General features: G+C 32.9%; 1 protein-coding gene across 1 annotated transcript in view; it reads left to right on the forward strand.

Annotated features, from left to right (window-relative positions):
• The window catches only part of CTNNA3 (catenin alpha 3), a 1,601,008-nt gene that overhangs the window by 1,434,793 nt on the left and 145,729 nt on the right, over positions 1–20,486 (forward strand). Inside the window, exon 14 of the mRNA XM_049790484.1 lies at positions 11,207–11,299. Within this exon, the coding sequence (XP_049646441.1) occupies positions 11,207–11,299 (93 nt within the window). The remainder of the gene's footprint in view (positions 1–11,206; positions 11,300–20,486) is intronic.

The raw sequence follows: 20,486 nt of genomic DNA on the forward strand, positions 1-20,486 counted from the left end.
CACATTTGCCATAGATTTGTGAATCTCATGGTTCATGGTTTATAAAATCAACACTGACCACATCATTATGGATCCTTATTAGCTGTGTCATAAAGCATAGCTATATCTTTTCTCCTTAGCTATTGACTTAAAATGGTAACATTTATCTTTTCAATTTTTATCATGAAAACTGAATGAGAAAAGAAATGTGTAGTAACCCAGAAAAGTGTTAAAGGCTAGATAAAAGAGTTCAAATAAAAATGTTTACTTCAGCTTACTCCACAAGGAGGAGAATTTCAAGGATTCTCATTTAAGTATAGATTTTTCCTATATTTGTTTGAACCCTCTAAATATACGCTTTCATCCAGACTCTATTCTTTATAGTTTTATTAGCTTTAATATATTTAGTTAAACATCAGGCTGGAACACTCATGATAGTTTTTACAAATTTGGGGTGCAGTCCTCAAAGTCAGAGCAAGATCACCACTTTATGTGACTGTTATGACTTTTACTTTTTGCTTTTCCAGAGTTATTAATCTCATTACTGTTTTAGGAATAGAAGAATAACTACCTGACAGCTCTCTCCTAGGAAGAGATTAAACCTAAAATACTATTTACCCTGTATGAGCCTATTATTATTTGAGTCCTCAGAACAGTTTAACATAAATGGAAGTGATGATAACGAACACTGACTATGATAATCTTCATAATCTAGACTCAATGACACAGCACTGAGTGATTCAATACCTGAAAGACTGCAAGAATCAGATTAATAGAGACATTTCATAGAAAATCTATGAACTAATAAGGCTGAAGTTTGTAACTCCTCTTAAGTTCAAAATTTATCTGCCCAAGTTCTTCTGTCTGACAAGTTCAGTCACATCTTCTTATAAAATATAAATGTATATAGTTTTTTCCTTTTATTGGTTTCCCAAGTGCATTATACCACCTTTATTGGGGGGGGGGGGCACTGAAACCATCTAGAAGGATGCTGGTAGTCTCAGTTTTATTGTAGGCATTTTCAATATTTACTAAGGAAGATAGATTTCAGGTTGTTCTCAGGAAGGACATGTGAGAGGTTGGTTCTGAAAAGAGATGAGAGGACAAATAATTATATGATCTGCTGGGTATTTTTTTTACGCAACTTAGCATTAACAAACACTAGTTCAGTTATTAGAGATTCAGGGGTATAATCTGACTCACCCTGATTTCTTTGATTCATTCCATTTTTTATGGAATAATTCACCTGATGTTATGTTTGTATTAATGTGTTCAAATTTGCATTTGTATTATTTGGGAAAGGAAAAATATATAGCCTACTCAATGTAGAGAGGTGATAATGGCCCCTAGACAGTTTTCTATTATTTTTAAACATAAAAAGACAACCAATTATGACAAACAGAGATATATGCCTTCATTCTCAACCAATTTATTTAAGAAAATTTATTTTCTTATCTATAAATTTAGTTGTATTCACTAAGACATTTGGGATGTATATATTTTGTAACAAAATATGACAGTTTGGATTAAGCATGCATATTAGGCACAGAAAAGAATATTACCTTTTTTTCTATCTTCAGGAGAGTGAGAACAGTATTTGCAAAATATTTTGAACTCATATGATTAATTTGAAAACATTTTATATCAATTTACAAACTCCACAGATTTAGTAGATCTTCCCAGTTATAGAGAACTCCTAAACCTAAAGAAACATTTCATTTAGATTAATGCCATGCTTTTAGATATTAATTCATAAAATCATAAATTAGAACTTTTATAAATTATTAAGTGTTACTTTCCATTATCATTTTAAGATGAACACATACAAGCAAGTAAAGCCTTTGATTAACAACACCTAAAAATTGCTATTAATATTATAATTAAAATTTATCAAAATAGCTTATGTGTATCTATATAAAAGGCACTCAAATATACTGATTATTTTTCTTGATTTTCTAACCCACTTATTACTAACCAAATAAATTTAGGCTTTATGTTCTGTGGTAATAATTTATTCATTATTAATAAAAATTTAAAAAGAAGTAGCAGAGAATAAATCAGATTGGTAAGTGCTGCTAGTATTTTATTCAAGTTTGTAATTTTATGTTCATTAAATCTTCTGAATCAGTTATTTACTTACAACTAAAATTAATGTATAGTGCCCTCTTCTGTCCTGTAACCATAATGGTATCATGTTACATGCACATTTTGTCCAAAAATTTAGATGTGCAAGAGTAAATTTATATCTATAGTTTCTTAGTCAATTAAGCTTTCATTTTGTTCATAGAAAATTTAAATATACATATTGGATCTATCTCTTATACTTATGACCTCTGTTGGGTTAGGTAAACTGATGTTCTGGATTAATTATTGTCTAACAGTGCATTACCCTCCTTACCATCAGGGGATATTTGGGAATATTTGAAGAGATTTAGAGCATTTGTGTCTGTATTTATTTACTATAATGTTTACATTTATTATAATATAATTATCATGTTTACAGTATTATTAATATTTATCATCTTTTGGGGGGGCTGCGGGGCATACCTGGTGACTCTCAGGAGTTACTCCTGGCAATGTGCTCAGAAATCGCTCCTGGCTTGGGGGACTATATGGAATGCTGGGGAATCAAACCGAGGTCCATCTTGGGTAAGCCGCTTGCAAGGCAAATGGTCTACTGCTGTGCTATTGCTCTGGACACAACATTTGTGATCTTTATGTATATAGTTACTATATCTCACCATTACCACACTACCAAGAATACACATGGCCTTCTGTCACCTTTATGAGATATCTTTTAATTGTTGCAAGTTGGGAACTTGGGAGTGCCCTACTACTTGTAGTATATACTGCCTAGGGATTGTAGGGCTGTAGCAATAATACAGAGGTAGGACATTTGCTTTGATTTGGACAACACTGGTTCAATCCCCAGCGTCCATTGTGGTCCCTTGAGCCAAACATGAGTGGTCCCTGAATGCAGAGCTTGGAGAAAGACCTGAGATTACCCAGTTATGGTCCTATAACAATAAGCAATAATCAAATGATGAATGGTGACAAATATCCCTAACATATATGATATTTATGATATATGGTAAGATAGTGTTTAAATCCAAATTTTTTCAGAGTAAGATATCAATAGCACTATGATTAAGAAAACTGTTTTTTAGAGTCACAACTCCATAGAAAGGGATGAAGAGACTAATCAGTATTTTCTGATCCTGGTTAATAATAAATAGTCAAGGGGCCCAAGTGATGGCCCAAGAGATAGGGCATTTGCCTTGCACACACTGACATATGATGGACTACAGTTTGATCCCTGGGCTTCCCATATGGTCCCCCAAGCCAGAAGTGATTTCTGAGTGCATAGCCAAGAGTAACCCCTGAGAGTCACTCAGTGTGGCCAAAAAACCAAAAGAAAAAGAAAAAAAAAGGAATAAATAATAATAAAAATGGTCTAATGTTCTAACTAATGAAGCTAATTTTTGTTTGCTACATGTTCTTTTTGTGATATTTGTGTCATAGAAATATTTGAAATTATTGCCTGGTTTAAGTAAATATTACAGTTAACCTAAGATCGTTTTTATTCAGATTGTTTCCTTAAGGAATATGGTAGAATTAAAACTGACAATAGTGTATAGACATTGTCCTGGTCTTCCATATATAAATGTTTTGAGCTTAAGAAAAATATTACTCTACACAAAGCATTATTTCCAGGGCCCAGAATGATAGTACAGCAAATAAAAGCCTTGATTTGCATATAATCAACCTAAGCTTAAGAACCAGCCTAGACATTTTCCCCCAAGCCTAGCTAGGAGTGATTCTTGAGTACATAGCCAGGAGGAATCCCTGAACACCGTCAATTATTTCTTTTTTAAAATATTTTATTTTATAAAATAATCTTGATTTACAAATTGTTTTACAGTTGATTTTTAGGCATGTAATACCTCAAAGCCAATCTCAGCACTGTTTATTTTACATCCACTCTCACCAACACTATTATCCCTCTACCTCCTACATCCTGTTGCTGGCAACTATAAAATACATTGAGGAAAATAGAAAACTTTGGAGAAGATTTGGACATCAAAGGTGTTTCCAATGATCTGCTACTACTGGCAAGGACAATAAAATAGAAAATATGGGAGTACACCAAATTAACAAGCTATTGTATAATCCAAAAACAAAAACAAACATGGACTAAAACTAAAAGAAAGTTGAATGGGAAATGGGTTTATATTATAAAAAGATTAATGTTAAGGATATACAAATAACTTACAAACATCAGCAATAACAACAAAAAAAACTAAAATCTCTATCAAAAATGGGGGAGAAAATGGACAGACACTTCACAGGAAGACAAGTGGTCATTGATAGGTACATGAGAAGTGTTAATCATTAAGGAAATATAAATTAAGGTAACAATGCAATAGCAACTCACAATGGTGAGAAGGGCACGAATCAAAAGTAGTAGGCAAATGCCGTACTGCTTGTGCCAGAAAAATTTGGATAAAACTGAAGTTAGGTCCACAGAGCTCTATGGTGATAAGGATCATTGACATTAAAACTGCATGAATGCATACTAGGCAACAAAATATTAGATATAATATTCAAAATTTTTATATGAAATGAGCTGATTCATTTTGCATAAATTAATATTTTATTTATTATATTTTATTATGTATTTATTTTTATATTTTTACTTTATATATAATATTATAATTTATATATATTATAATTTGTATGTACTATATTTAAACATATTTATTTTTTATATTTTTTAATTTTTATTTATTATAGTTCTTTTTTTGTTTGTTTTTTTGGGCCACACCCGTTTGATGCTCAGGGGTTACTCCTGGCTAAATGCTCAAAAATCGCCCCTGGCTTGGGGGGACCATATTGGACACTGGGGGATCGAACTGTGGTCCTTCCTTGGCTAGCGCTTACAAGGCAGACACGTTACCTTTACTGCCACCTCTCCGGCCCATAGATCATTGTTTTTAAAGAGGTATTTTATGATAGACTTTACATTGACAATACAAAATATCTGTGTTATAAGCTCAGTAATATAGAAACTTATTACTTTGGGAAAGTATTGGACTTGAACAGTAGTATCAGACTACAAGTGCGTTTGCTGTGATGATTATTTCATTTTAGTAACAAGTAATGAATAGTCATAGATATATGATTTATGATTACACCATATGTGTAATTTAGGATATGATTAATCCTCAAAATAAAATGTCAAAAGACATGAGTAATGTTTCCTAGTTTATTTTTCCTTTCTTTTTTTAAAGTGTATATTTTCCAATTGAATAATGTATTATAATGTAGATATAGGTGCATATATTTCCATTTTTTCATTTTGTTTCACCATTTTTATTCTTTTCATTCTTTCCTTTTCCTTTCTTCTTACCTTCCATCTTTCCTTTTTAGCTTCTTCTCTACCTTCTCGCCTTCCTTCTTTTCTTCATTTGTACCCTCTTTGCCTCCTCTTCCTTCCTTCCTTCCTTCCTTCCTTCCTTCCTTCCTTCCTTCCTTCCTTCCTTCCTTCCTTCCTTCCTTCCTTCCTTCTTCCTTCCTTCCTTCCTTCCTTCCTTCCTTCCTTCCTTCCTTCCTTCCTTCCTTCCTTCCTTCCTTCTTCCTTCCTTCCTTCCTTCCTTCCTTCCTTCCTTCCTTCCTTCCTTCCTTCCTTCCTTCCTTCCTTCCTTCCTGCCTTCCTTCCTGCCTTCCTTCCTGCCTTCCTTCCTTCCTAACACTTCTCTTCCTTTCTTCATTTCTACCTTCATATATATTCCTTTCTTCTTTCCTCCCTTTATTTCTCCCTATCCTCATTCCTTTACATGTTTCTCCCTTTATTATTTCCATTTATTTTTTAATTTTATTTTTACTTTCATTTCTGCTGTCAGTTATTGAACCCAGGTTTTCACACATGCAAAAGTTCTGCCTTGAGTGTATCTCTGGCCTCTGGTGAATCTTTTAAAGTTCTAAAATGAGCTAAAGAAAGTTATTTTTTCTTATATTTTGAATTGAAAAAGTTAGTTGCAAAGCATGAATAGTATAGATATTTTAATCAATAGTAATTATGTAGATGCTACGTATCTGGCGATATCAAGAAAGTAAATTGTAGTTTGTCATCACCTCTCCATTTAAATGATATTTACCCATTTTATCCATTTTTTAATATTAGCAGTATTTGTTATTTACATTATCATGTAAATAATTTTGTATTACATTATATGTTTAGTATCCATTTTTTATAAAATAAGCCAACATATCACCTCAAAAGTGATTAAAGCAATGCTATTATTTTCTTAGTTTCTTATAAATTTAGTCTCTTAAAATGTTCCCTTAACTGTATGTTTTTGCAATATTATCAAATTTCCTACAATAAAGATTACAAAATGTTGCCAACAAGGGTTTAGCATCCCCTGCATTGATTTTGTTCTGGAAAGGAAAAGGTAGGTTGTGATGGTTTTGTAACAAAATCATTAACTCTAAATACAAGAAAAACCCACAAAACAAAAAAAACAACAAATCCCTCATAGTTGTGATTAAGCAAAACGTATAAACATATGTCTCCATCAGGGTCACCAATAATAAATGGTACTTGTGACTGTTGGTGCTAGTAGTTATTTTAAATTTTTATTAAGTTACTTATCTTTTTATTGTTAAAGTGAGCTTTTTATTCTTAACTAATTAAATATTGTATTTAAACACCATGATTATAAAGTTTTTGTGATTAAGCTTTTCTCAAGCAATGTACATCTCCTTAAACAGTACCCATTCCATACCCCCAATGTGCCCAGTTACTCTACTCCCATCGACATTTCCTGCCTCTGGGGCAGACATTTTACTTTTCTCTCTTTACTTTTCTCTCTTTCTTATCTTTCCCTTTTAATTTCCTTTTAGACATGGTGGTTTGGACTATTATTCAGGATATTTATTTTCAGTTGACTGAAATATTGTAATGGATGATGAAGATTTTTGTTGGCATATGATAGAACGTAATTCCAGTAACCAACAATAGACATATATAAGAGATCAGGGACAGCAGACAAGCTCTCACTGCAAAATATAAAATAAAGGGAACTTGATGGAACTTTTTCCTGAAGTTGCCAGACTGGTGATATAGCAAGAAAATAAATCGAAAAGTTCCCATTTCAAGCATTTTATGAGAAAAGTACACAATAATCAACATGAAATATAGGACAGTGTCAGAGTTCCAGGTGGTACATTTATGCTCTTAATATCTAACAAGAAAATAAGTTGCTTAGGTATATAACTGCTTGAAGTTTGAGCAAAGAAATATTCAGAGTACAACTTGTTACAACAATCACTCAGCATAATGGAGACCTTCATTAGAAGATATTAATTTCCAGAAAGAATAAGCTGAATCAAATGTAAAGAGATGGGTGAAATTTAAAGTGAAGAAAGTGCTGTGAGATGATAAAGAATCTGAGATCTCAGTGATTCTTAATTTTGATGCATGATTTGAACTAAATTACTAATTTCCTTTGATGGAACTAGGGCAGGTCTGAAATAAACAGAGCAATGCATAAAGCAATCCAGTTTTGCTCGAAGGCAGCTTCCAGTCAGATGGACAGAGATAACTTTATTTTTGTTGTTGTTGTTGTTATTATTTTTATTGTTTTGAAGGCCACACCTGGCAATACACAGGAATTAATCCTGGTTCAAACGTCAGGAAAAGATAACATTTTTGTCTCTTTTTTTAAATTTTTATTTTGACCAAAATGTATTACAAATCTTTCACAGTAATTTTTTAGGTACATAGTGACATTGAATAAGGGGCATTCCCACCACCAATGTTATCTCCCCTCTACCTCTGTTCCCAGCATGCATCCAATATCCCCTTTCTTTACCCCCTCTACCCGGTTGCAAGTTTAATTGGTCCCCTCTTTGTCTAGCATGTTGTAGATTGGGTATCAATTTTGTTGTCATTGGCTTTGGATTTGGTGTTTAAGTATGAGCATTTTTTTTATTTCTACTTAATCTTCATACAACTGTCTGGTCTTGGTATCCTCCATTATTTCCCACTCAATTTGTGATGTGGAACAAATGGTTCAAATTATGTGATTCTCTTTGAAGGAAAGAAAAATAATAAAAATAAAATGGGGCAAAAATAAAACAAGCAATAAAATGGAGGAGTACTTCTAGAGATAACATTTTTATTCATTTTTAATTAAGAAACTTGAATGTATTTTTCAGGAGGGTTTTGTAGCAGTTGAAATATTGCTTAAAGATGAAGTTTTCTAGTTAAAGCACATTTTAGGTTAATTATGGTAAAACATTTTTTTTTTTAAATTTACAACAATGGCTAACATCTTTATTTTCATTTTGAACCTGGGGCAATTCAGCCATTAAGAAACCTGGTGTTAACTCATTCTTGGCAGGACACCATATATGTGTACAAGCTATAGATATAGAAATGTCTATGTAAATATAGATATATAGCTATAGATGTACATGTAGATATAGATATATAGCTTTAGATGTAGAGAAATATATAGATATATAGATATGGACATATATAATGAATATAGTTTTATATATATATACATACATACATACATATGTTTTGGGGTCAGCTAGAAAAAATTTTGGGGTTCAGCACTCAGGGTTCACTCCTGGCAGGATTGGAAAACTATGAGCTGTGCTGAGGACTGTCCTGGGGTCACTGTGTGCAAAGCAAGTCCCTCCCTGCTATACCAGTGGTCGGCAAGCCGAGGCTCTAAAGCTCTTTCCACTTTTGAATGTGGCTCTTCTGTGTGCCGGATAGCCACTTCAGGAGTCAGAACTCTGCTCCTAGCCTCTGTCAGTGCACGCTCTGTGTGGCTCTCAAAATAAATTTCAATCGTGGTTTTGGCAAGATTTGGCTCAGTTGAAAAAAAAGGAGGTTGCCCACTACTGTGCTATACTCTATCTCCGTCACAAGGGAGACACCATATTGATGACAAACTTATTTCATAGAGTCCCAAAGCTCAGAATGCGTGGATTAAAACCATCATGATCCTCCTGAACCCTCATAACTGGCATTAAACGAGTGTCTGACCAAATCTGACGTAGTAATACCTTTAAATTTTTGTTCTATGGTGTTGTATTATTGTGTGCTTAAACATAATTTTTAGATCATGTCTAAGAAATTGAAAAAAACAAGGAAATAAAAACATTGAATTTGGAAAAACATAGAACATTTTTGTTTGAAATATAAAATATGAAAGAATCATAAAAATGATATGTGACTATATGTTATTATTATGCTTTATGTTCACATTTAACTATATTTTTGGTTATTATTAACAATTTTATTTCATGCATTGAAACTTAATAAGTTTTTGTGATGGAAGTGGAGTTTTTTTCTAGGCATTACAGAGCAAACAAATCTCCAACACTAAATCAATAGCAAGTATATAACAAAGGAAGAGGAAATGATTTGAGAAAAGGGCAAATACACCTGCCTGAGAAAAAGACATTTAATTGCTTTGCTTCACCCTTGAAATTTAAAATAATTTAATTTACAGGGACCACAGTGGTAGGGCATTTGCAATGCGTGTAGCTACCCAGGACATACCCCAGTTTGAATCCCTGTATGGTCCACAGAGCCTGCCAGGAGCGACTGTGTGCCAGGAGCACAGAGTCAGGAGTAACCCCTGAGGACCACTGGGTGTGGCATAAAACAAAAAAAATCAAAAATACTAATAATTTAATTTACAGAGGCTAAGAGAAAAGATGACTCATTCTAGGAAAGTATGGGATGAATGGACTTGGGGCTACTCCTGGCAGTGTCAAAAGGTCGGTGCCAGAGATTGAAGTCAGGAACTCATACCTGCCAGGCCAACACTTGAGCTATCTCCTAGTTAAAACTTTTGGCATTTAAACTATTTATGATACTGTGAGATACCCAAACTCACAAGGTAGAGAAGTGTGGCTGCCTGTTGAAAGTCAAGTCCACATGGAAAAATGGAATATCACTTGGACTTGCCTATCTCCAAGGTGACAACACCAATACACAAAAGATTACTGGAATCAGAAAAGGTGACTTGGGGAAACTTAATGCCTGAGTCCGGATTTGAATATAATTAGATCACTAGAGTGTTTTGGAATCTATCCCTTAGGTTTGCTAGAAATTGAAGTTACATAGGAAAAGACAAGATAATCATGGGATTAGAGATTGAGAAATATTTCAGCATGAATCAAGAGAAAAGAAATAATGACTCTCTGAAAACCTAACTAGTCTTAAGAATTGAAAACTGAAGAAAATTCTACTTATTGTTAGGCATGTAATTTTAAAACTGAAAACTACCATACAGAAATGTTATCAATGTGTCATTTTGGGAAGTAGGAAAATGCAACAAATGTTTTATGGAAAAGGGAATGAAAGAACTGGCATAATAGCTTGTTTGAAAGCAACATTTCTTTATGTTAAATTATTTATTCTTTAAAATCCCAGGAAATTTTTTTGTAATCATATTGGTGGCATTTTAATGCCATATGTCTTAGAATAATCACATAACTAGATTAATAGTAACATCAGTAGTGAGGGGCTATACTACGAAGACCATCTTCATTTTGATCATTTTGGATACTAGTCTAACAAGGCTTTGCTAGTATTTATATGTCATAAAATTTACTATTTTAAAGTTTAAACAGTGGATTTTGATGTATTTATGAGACTAACTCTAATTCTAGGACATTGTTAGCATCACAGAGAGAAATCACATAGGCATTAGCAGCCACTGGCCACTCTCTCCCACTTCCACCTTTTTTAGGAACTGTCGTCCATTTTTTTTCGGCTGATTGTCCTATTCTTGACCTTGCATTTAAATGAAATCATAAAAATGTGGTTTTTGTAGTTAAATGATTTTACTTAGTATGTACAAGTGTTACCCTTGCTGTAGTACTCCATTGCTTTTCATGCAGTGAAATATTATTACTGCTCAATAATATTACATTGTATGCACTTACAACACTTTTTATTCACTCGTTGCTAAACACATGAATGATTTTGACTTTGGGCCATTGTGGAAGTTATGACTAGTTCTTCACAATTTTTATGAGCACATTTTTTTCTTTTCTCTTGGGGCGTAACAAAATATGGAATGGCTAGGTCGTATTAGTCTCCAGGCTTTCTTATAGGTACTGCCAGATAGTTTTTCCAAATAGCTGTACCATTTTACCTTCCCCCTAACAAGGTTGTATTTCCTCCTTATAGACCCCAGAGGAACTGGAGGAGGTTTCTGACATGGAAGAGGAGTATGAAGTTCAAAGTCATACCAGTATTCAAACTGAAGGAAAAACCGACCGGGTATGTGTGTTATGCTTGCTTTTAATCAGCCCAGACCTCTCACAGATGATACTTCTTGATTAGGAGCTGGATTTAGCAAACACAGGGAGAAATAATTGCTAAAAAAAAAAATGAGCAGCAGAGGAGTGGGGATAAGGTGGGATTATTCCTTCTATCTTGAGAATTCCTGGAAAGGATATTTGAGTCAAGTAGTAAATCACTCCATTCCAATTTTAATTTTTCTAGCAGTCACTGGAACTTGAAAGATGATCTCTACCTGCCTATTTAGATACAAAAGTGAAATAATATATTATAAATATACTCTTACATTCTAAAAATGAGTTTCAGGGGCATTAGTGAAGTTAAGAAAGAACAGAACTATCAAACCAGAGTCAACAACAATGAAATCTCGAGATCCAAACTTTAATAACCAAGCTTATGAAGGTGCCTATTATGATCTCAGTCTCGGTGGGAAGGTGATAAGGGATAAACTATGTGATTATTAGTGGAGGAAAGTTGTACATTGGTGGTGGGATTGGTCCTGAAACATTGTATGTCTAAAGCTCAATTATGAATATCTTTGTAAATAACAATGTTTAAATTTTAAAAATTAATAGTAAATTTTTATAGTTTCTTTTAAAAGTAGTATAGGCCACCTACTGTCTGGGGGTTCTGAAGTCAATTAATTCTGTTTGTTTCCTTTTATCAATTTTATTGATTACCCTAATTCTGATACTGCTGATTATATTTTTCATGCATATATCATTTCACACCTAACATCAAAGTACCTGTCTAAGGACCCTTTCCAATGACCTCCCACATTGTGAGCGATTTTCACATAGATTAAATCTTTCAATAGATTAAATCTCCCATTTCTATATGCAATTGATTATGTTATTGTTCTTCTGTTTAACACTTTCACAGAATCACTACATGTCACCAGTAGAAATTATCCTGAAAATCTTCTATTTCTCAGATTTATATTTTACTATGAAAAGTTTTGTGATCACACAATTCATTTGGAAAAAAAAAAAAACAACCTCTAGGTAACAATTTCACCATTGTCTGATGGCAAGAAAAAACCATGACCAATGAATTTCTGGAGCAATATTATATTCAAGCTGATCACTTTGTTCTCTCATAAATTTTCCCTGAATAAGTTCTAAATAGCTTTCATGTAAATTCACTTTTTTCCTTAAGGCTTTTTTAAGTTGTGATGTGGAATCCCTGTGGAAACATCTCAGACATTATAATACATTATAATACATATACAATTCTGTGTAAAACATTACCACCCCAAAGAAAAACCCTTGACTAATTTATTCTCTTCCTTTCCTTGGATGGAATATTTTAAAATTTATTTTCTATATATCCTAAAAGTTATCCAGGGAGGCCACACACCTATTCTTACAGCGGTGATCTAATTAAATTCAATCTTTGAATTACTTACCCTCCTTTTATTCCCCCCAAGGTTCTACGTTAAATTTTCTAAGATCTATTTCTCAAATTAACTGCCTTCCATTCTCAGTCACTACTCTTGGGAAACATCAAGAAATATAGTCACTTAATTTACACTGTTGAATTCTAACATTAACTTTGGTACATTGATATTATTCTGGCTTTACTAATAAGATTACAGAGTCTCAGTTTTATGCAATTTCTATAGTAAATGAATTATCCTTTCAGAGTAAGAACTTTGGTAATTACCACATGTTAATTCACTGAGGACATTGTGTGAAAAGGCCAGATCCACTAATAACAAATAGGCCACTACTCAAAACCACGACGAAGCTGATACAGAATTGATAAAAATAAATGAAAGAGAACAAGATAAAGCATGCTATAGCAGTTTGAAAAGAGTGAAAAAGAATACACATTGTCTTTTAAATTTGAAAACAAAAATATTATCCAACGGAGAAAAGTTAACTCCAAGGACACCTTCTAATTAAAACCTCATGTGATTTTGAAAAAGATTCTGCTTTCATATTTAAAGTTTTTGAGATGATTGTCTGGGACAATAGCACAAAACTGTCTCCCAAATTATTTATTTGAGAAGCATCCAAACCGTACAGTTTTGGTTTTAACATTTGAATTTCTTATGTCTAGCAACCCATTATTTTTTATATTTAAGTTTTTATACTTCTCAGAGCATTTAGCAACTCTGCATCTTATTATTATTGCTGTGTTAAGAATCAAACCTATTGGCTCCTGATTCTGTGCGTGGGACACTGGAAGTGCTTGAAAAACTACATAGTATTAGAAATGGAACATAGGCATCCTATAAGAATGCACTTTGGGGCCCGGAGAGATAGCACAGCGGCGTTTGCCTTGCAAGCAGCCAATCCAGGACCAAAGGTGGTTGGTTTGAATCCCGGTGTCCCATATGGTCCCCTGTGCCTGCCAGGAGCTATTTCTGAGCAGACAGCCAGGAGTAACCCCTGAGCACTGCCGGGTGTGACCCAAAAACCAAAAAAAAAAAAAAAAAAAAAAGAATGCACTTTGCCCTGTTAGCTATTTCTCTCTATATATATTCTACTGAAAAAATCTAGTATTTCTCTTCCAGACTTAGAGTGTTATTTGACACATGTTCTAAATAGTGTTATGTTGAAGAGAGGCACAAAGTTTTAAGGGGGAATCCACTGAAAATATTTTGGATACTCATGTCTTATTCAATAAAAAATCTCAGGCCACTCTGCTAGATAAGTGTGTGGGTTCCTTTCAGATTGCTACGGTTATCAGGAATTACCTGCCCCTTCTGTTACTATTTTATGTAGATCATACTATAATAAAAGAGCCTAAAACCAAATTTATTTGTAGTAATGGAAGTGTATTTTTAAATGATTTTTGGTATATTTTTCTTCCAGTACTTTTCATTCAATGTTATATATTGTTGCTATCATCAGTGACATATGTTGTTGGGAAATGTAAAGGTCTGTAAATAACAATAATTTAGAATCTGTGATCAACGAGTGAAATACTAAAAATCCAATAGTACATGTTTACCTTATTAAGAAGCAGAAGAACAACAGAAGATAACGATTATTTTAATTATTAAGCAACAACACTTACTGAATTAGTGTCATGGATCAGTAATCAGGTATACCGAAAAGGCATAGTTTATTATGCAAGTTTATTATGATTTCACAGAAACCTTTTTGAAAAGATCTAGACCATGGCCATACTACCCTGAGCATCTGACCTTGGAAGCCAAGCAAGGTGGTTTTTGTTTTTATGTTGGATGGAATAAAGTTCATTATGTAATATTGACAAATCAAGGGTGCATGTGACAATTTTATTCTTTAAAACTCAAATCTATAGACTCATGAATATAAACTCCTAATAAGATTGTTAAATTATAATAATACCTGAAAACCAAGCTTTGGGTAATTAATACCTAAGGGTGATACTCAATACATGATATCATCTATTCCATATACATAGATTAAATATCAGTTACCATTTAATATTTTATAGTTTGAATACTCTTTTTGGTTTGTTTTGATTTGGTTTGCTTGGGATCCACACCTGGTGATGCTCAGGGGTTACTCCTGGGTATTCGCTCAGAAATAGCTCCTAGTTTTGGGGACCATATGAGATGCTGGATTACTGAACCATGCGGATTGTTCTAGGTCTCTCACGTGCAAGGCAAATGCCCTACCGCTGCACCACTGCTCAGGCCCCTTGAATACTCTTTCTAAAGCTGTGTGGTACATAACACAAGGCCTAAAACTTAATATTTTTTCTTGAGTTTACTCATTAGAGGATTCAACTCAAAATGATTAAGTATAAGCTTATATAATTCTCACTGAAGACAATTCCTAATTTCTGGCAGCAATCACAAAAATTATTTTGTAAGTTTGTGGAATCTCCTCATCTTTAAGCTCTCATTGATGCTCGCTATGGATACAATCCTTAAGATGAATAGATGTTATAATTCCCCCCACTGTAAAGATGAACTGCGAAATTGAAGAGGCTACATATTAGAAATGCATTTATTTAGCATTATCCTAGTTATAAAGCTCCCTATTTATAATTCCTCATCAGTGTCAAAATCACGAGTTGGTAAATGAAGCAATTTGCATTGTTCAAAATCTCATAGTATCCTGGGAGCATAACTTCACTTTGTTGAAGTAGAGAGAAGTCAACTTGAATAATTCTGCGGAGGGATTTGTACTGGCCGTGGTCTCCAGGCAGTAAATCTAGAGAAGAGATGTAGTAACCTCTCAGTCAGCCTCTTATCACATCGGCCTCTGTGACATCTCAATCACAGGATATCACAAACATGTCTAGAAGATTTTCTAGGTATATTTTTTGCAACAGAAACAGAGATAGGGAGAGAGACTCAGGAAATACTAAAATGTCAGAAGTCTGGCACTTACGGGATGTGTTGATTAGAAAGAATCTTAATAAGATGACTTGAGTTTTAAGAGGGGAGAAGCTAAGGATATAGACATTGGGGTCACATAAACCTGAGTTCAAAACTGGGCGCCACAATCAGTACCCATATGATTCTAGGAGTGTTAAGTTTGTATTTTTAGTGTTCAGTTTTATCACCTGTAAATTTGTAATCAATTGTGATAATGTATTTAATCTATATCAAATGTGTTTTATAAATTGAATTAGATGCAGAGAAAATTTTACATTTTTATTCTTATAACAATAACTTTTTCCAGGTAGGCTTTATGTTGTAGTGTTACCTTTGACTTCACAAGAAACTTGATGAAGATAAATGTTTTAATGTCCTCATATGACTCTTTGTTACAGGTTTTATAGTAGTTAAAACTTTTACATGTGGACAATATTACCAAAGGTCTTCTGGTATAGTTTTTATTCAGTGATTCAACCTAGCAGCAACCAATTTGTGAGCGTAAAAGAAAGACCATGAATGTGATTCTTAATGATGCTGTCACTTTCAAAATCTCATACTCACATAAATAATGAGTGATCACAAATACAATATTTGACATAGAATAAAAAGACTTAGAATAATAATTGTCATTTTTTAATTTGCTTCAATGTTATTGAATACCTTGGTTCTACACTGAACACTTTTATTTTTGCTTCTTGAAATTTTACAAGCTTGGTCACTCATTTCTCAATTTGACTCCAAGTTCCTCAATAGTACCTTAAAATTATAGTTCATTTTCTACTCTTGTTCCAGAAAGACCTATGTTCTAGTGAGTCTTCTTTCTTTTCTGTCAGTATGAAATTCAAAGAATTGAAAAGTCTCAAGCCAGAGGTTTACTTGGTTTCAAAAAATGTAGTTTATGGTTTCTTGGAGACGAGTTGTGAAAAAGGAATACATTTCAGAGTGATGAATATAAATAATTTAATTTAAAACATTTGAAGTGTTCCACTTGTTAAAATTTATTTAATGATTATAATATTTCACACAAAACTCTTGAAACTAGGGCATGACTTACCTACGATATGAGCAGCTATGATATGAGCTTGAAGCTATCAGTTTGATTCACTGTGTCACCTGAATAGATGGGTCTCAATCTGAGATGCTATGCTTTTTGTGATCTCTGGATGGATCCTGATGACATTCTTATAAAAGGATGTAATTCTCTGGCAAGTAACATAATTTAAGGCTGATAAGCTCAGGCCAAGAATATTTTCTATTGGCAGGCACCAATTGTGATATCTCAAATTGTGATAATGATTTTTCATATGTATTAAAAACATGATATTGTTGAATAATGTTGAATTCATATGTATTTTAATACATATGAATGTTAGATGCTGGGAATATATTAAATATTAATATAATTAACTAATAATATTATATATTAATTAAATTAGATGTTGGGAATATAATTCTTTCCTAATGCACAGAAAATTTTACATTTTTTATTCTTATAAAAATAATTTTTGGATGGGTAGTGTTTGTGTCATGGTATTACCTTTAACTTCACAAGAAAAATTTGTAAGGATAAATGGCTTTATATTTTTATAGAATACAAAGTCAGGAGCAATTCCTTCTCATAGATGAGTATGGCCCAACAGCCCCCAAAATTATCATTTCACCAGTAAGCATGTCATATTAAATTGATAAAGTTATGCTGTGATAGAAAGCTACATTTTAATATTTATTGACTTCAGTGACCAAAAAATAAAACAATAGTAACATGTAGCTTTTATTTAATCACTAAGATTTGTCATAAAATTGTTATCTATTCACATAAATGCACTTAGTATGAAAACATGATTTGTCTTCAATAATATCTCGGAGGCCATTGAATCTATATCAGCTCTGTAAATAGAAGTACATTAGGACAGAAATAAGAACAGTTGCCTAGGTTACTGGGCACAACCTCAAAATGTCAACAGCAGCAAATGAATTGGAGCATATCAAATCTTAAAATAATGGAGAAGTTTCTTGGTGCAAAAGATTAAGCCCACGTTTACTCTAACTTTATGCCAGTGATGAAAAAAATTCCTCATTGGTGCTTTTTAACAAAGAATCAGCTGAAGAAACCTCATGATAATGTAGGGAAAAATAGAAACATATCACCCTTATAATGGGAGACTTATTTTATATATTGGAAACATTTTTAGACTCTATTCATTATTTAAATATATTTTCAACTCAAATTTATATTCAATGGCTACACAGAAAATGGTGAGAGATGACCTCATTACTTTTTCATGGTATAATTTCATTTAGGTTACTGTGAATAACACAGTTTGGGTAAACCTCAACAAAATTACATTATTCTGCAGCAATATGCTAGTTGCCCATTTTTCATTATTTTTTCTATTATTTCAGTCATGTGCTTGACAATATTTTGCTCTCTGCCCTCCCGGATTTTTATACTCAGTGATTTTTGTTTTCTTCTTCCTTTTCAATATTAAATTAACTTTTTTAAATATCAGTGTTCCAATTTTTCTAGATATTGTCATATAGATGAAAAACTTTAGACAATACTTAATATTATACTTGAATACGAATAGCAAAATCTTCCTTCCTTAAAACAGATACATATTTCTGCACATCCTTAAGAGCTCTTCCTCAGATGGTATTATTGTTTCAAAGACTGAATATATCATTTATCCTACAAAACTACATTATTCCCTAAAGAAGCTTTCTAGTTTGATGTGATTTTTTTTGTTTATTTATTGTTTGCTTTTTTCTTGCTAATGTAATTGAATCTCTAACAATATCTCTGAAACAATATCTTTTTTTTTCCTTTTTAGTCTTTTTATTTTGTTTTAATTCTTCCATTTTTTATTGAGGCACTGGAATTTGAAATTATTTTTGTTATACTTTTTGTGCATACATCATTTGATTACTAAATCTATGACTAGAATGTCTATTTTACTCTATTAAGCCACTTCCTTTATAACCCTCCCCATATATGCTCTGTTCAATAGATTTAATACTCACTTATGACTTTTGCTATTTGTTTTGTCCTTTTCCTTTTTCTTTACATTTCACATCTAATATATATAAATATATATTCACATACTATACATACACATATACATTTATATATATATTGTGTGGAAGTGATGGCACCTATGTACATGTATATTATTAAAGATAAAATTGAAAAATTATGGGCCCGAGCATTAGCACATCAGTAGGGCATTTGCCTTCCAAGTGGCTGACATAAGATGGACCTGGGTTCGAACCTGGCATCCCATAAGGTCCTCTGAGCCAGGAGTGATTTCTGAGCACATAGCCAGGAGTATCCCCCGAGCAAAAAAAAAAAAAAGAAAAAAGAAAAGTCATGCAAACTTAAAAATCAATAATAAATCACATTTTTTCGAAAACACTATTATTTTGTAGGTAAAGAAGTTTTGAAATATTATAGTAAATAAATTCTATGCCAAAATATTTTAAAATTAACATGATATATATAAATACAACAAGTACACAATTTATTAAAAGTGAGAAGAAAGTAATTAATAAAATGGAAAGGGGCTTGAGTGATAGTATGGCCGGTAGAGCACTTGCCTTGTTTGCAGTTGATAGGGATTCGATCTCTGTCATTTCATATGGCCCCCTGAGCATGCTGGGAATGATTTCTTAGTGCAGAGCCAAGAGTAATCTGCCAGGTGTTGTCAAAAAACAATAAAAAATGTGTTAAGGGGAAAATTGAATAGATATATAAAAGTATAAGAGTTTTGTTTCTTCTAAGAATATACACTTTTAATAGAGATTATATTCTATATCATGTTTAAATATTTTATTAATAATATTAATAAATATCTCCATAGATACAACAAAGTCACCTAAATAGACATAGAACATTCACTATAACCATAGCATTTATTCATTATTGAAAATGTATAAAATTTATCATCAAACTAGAAATAAATGAGTTTTTCTTAAAATTATAGAAGGCAACATAAGGACCACGACAAATGCCATACTTGATGGCAAAGTGCCGAGAAGCTTGCCTTATATATAAAATACATTCTTTTTTTTTGGGGGGGAAGGGGGGCACACCCGGCAGTGCTCAGGGGTTACTCCTGGCTATCTGCTCAGAAATAGATCCTGGCAGGCACAGGGGACCATGTGCGATGCCGGGATTTGAACCAACCACCTTATGTCCTGGGTCAGCTGCTTGCAAGGCAAACCCCACTATGCTATCTCTCTGGCCACAAAATAGATTCTTTTAATTCTCCTTGCAAAAAGGTTTCAATATTATGGATTTCATTAGATATTGGTTGTCCATGAAGTACTGTATTATTCCTTCAAATCTGAATAATAATATATTCTTGGGGAAGTATTCATTTCACTGTATTTTTTCTATTATATTTCATCATTTTGTTTTGACCAATAGAGTCTCATGTAATATACCTGCTATTAAAATATTTCCCCTGTGTATAAATTTATTTTATTATCTTCTGCTTTCAATATTTATCTCTATCTTTAGATTTTGTCTTTCTTATTATAAACCTGCTAGTTTCTTTTTTTTCTTTTTTTTTTTTTTTTTTGGTTTTTGGGCCACACCCAGTAATGCTCAGGGGTTACTCCTGGCTATGTGCTCAGAAGTTGCTCCTGGCTTGGGGGACCATATGGGACACCGGGGGATTGAACCGCGGTCCGTCCAAGGCTAGCGCAGGCAAGGCATGCACCTTACCTTTAGCACCACCGCCCGGCCCCACTAGTTTCTTTTTTTAATTTTTATTTTTCTGGGCTTTTATATTTTCATACTTATTCTTCTTACTCTTGGGAATTACTAGCTATGATTTT

Source organism: Suncus etruscus, chromosome 17 (assembly GCF_024139225.1).
Source record: "Suncus etruscus isolate mSunEtr1 chromosome 17, mSunEtr1.pri.cur, whole genome shotgun sequence".
In the NCBI taxonomy this organism is placed as follows: Eukaryota; Metazoa; Chordata; class Mammalia; order Eulipotyphla; family Soricidae; genus Suncus; species Suncus etruscus.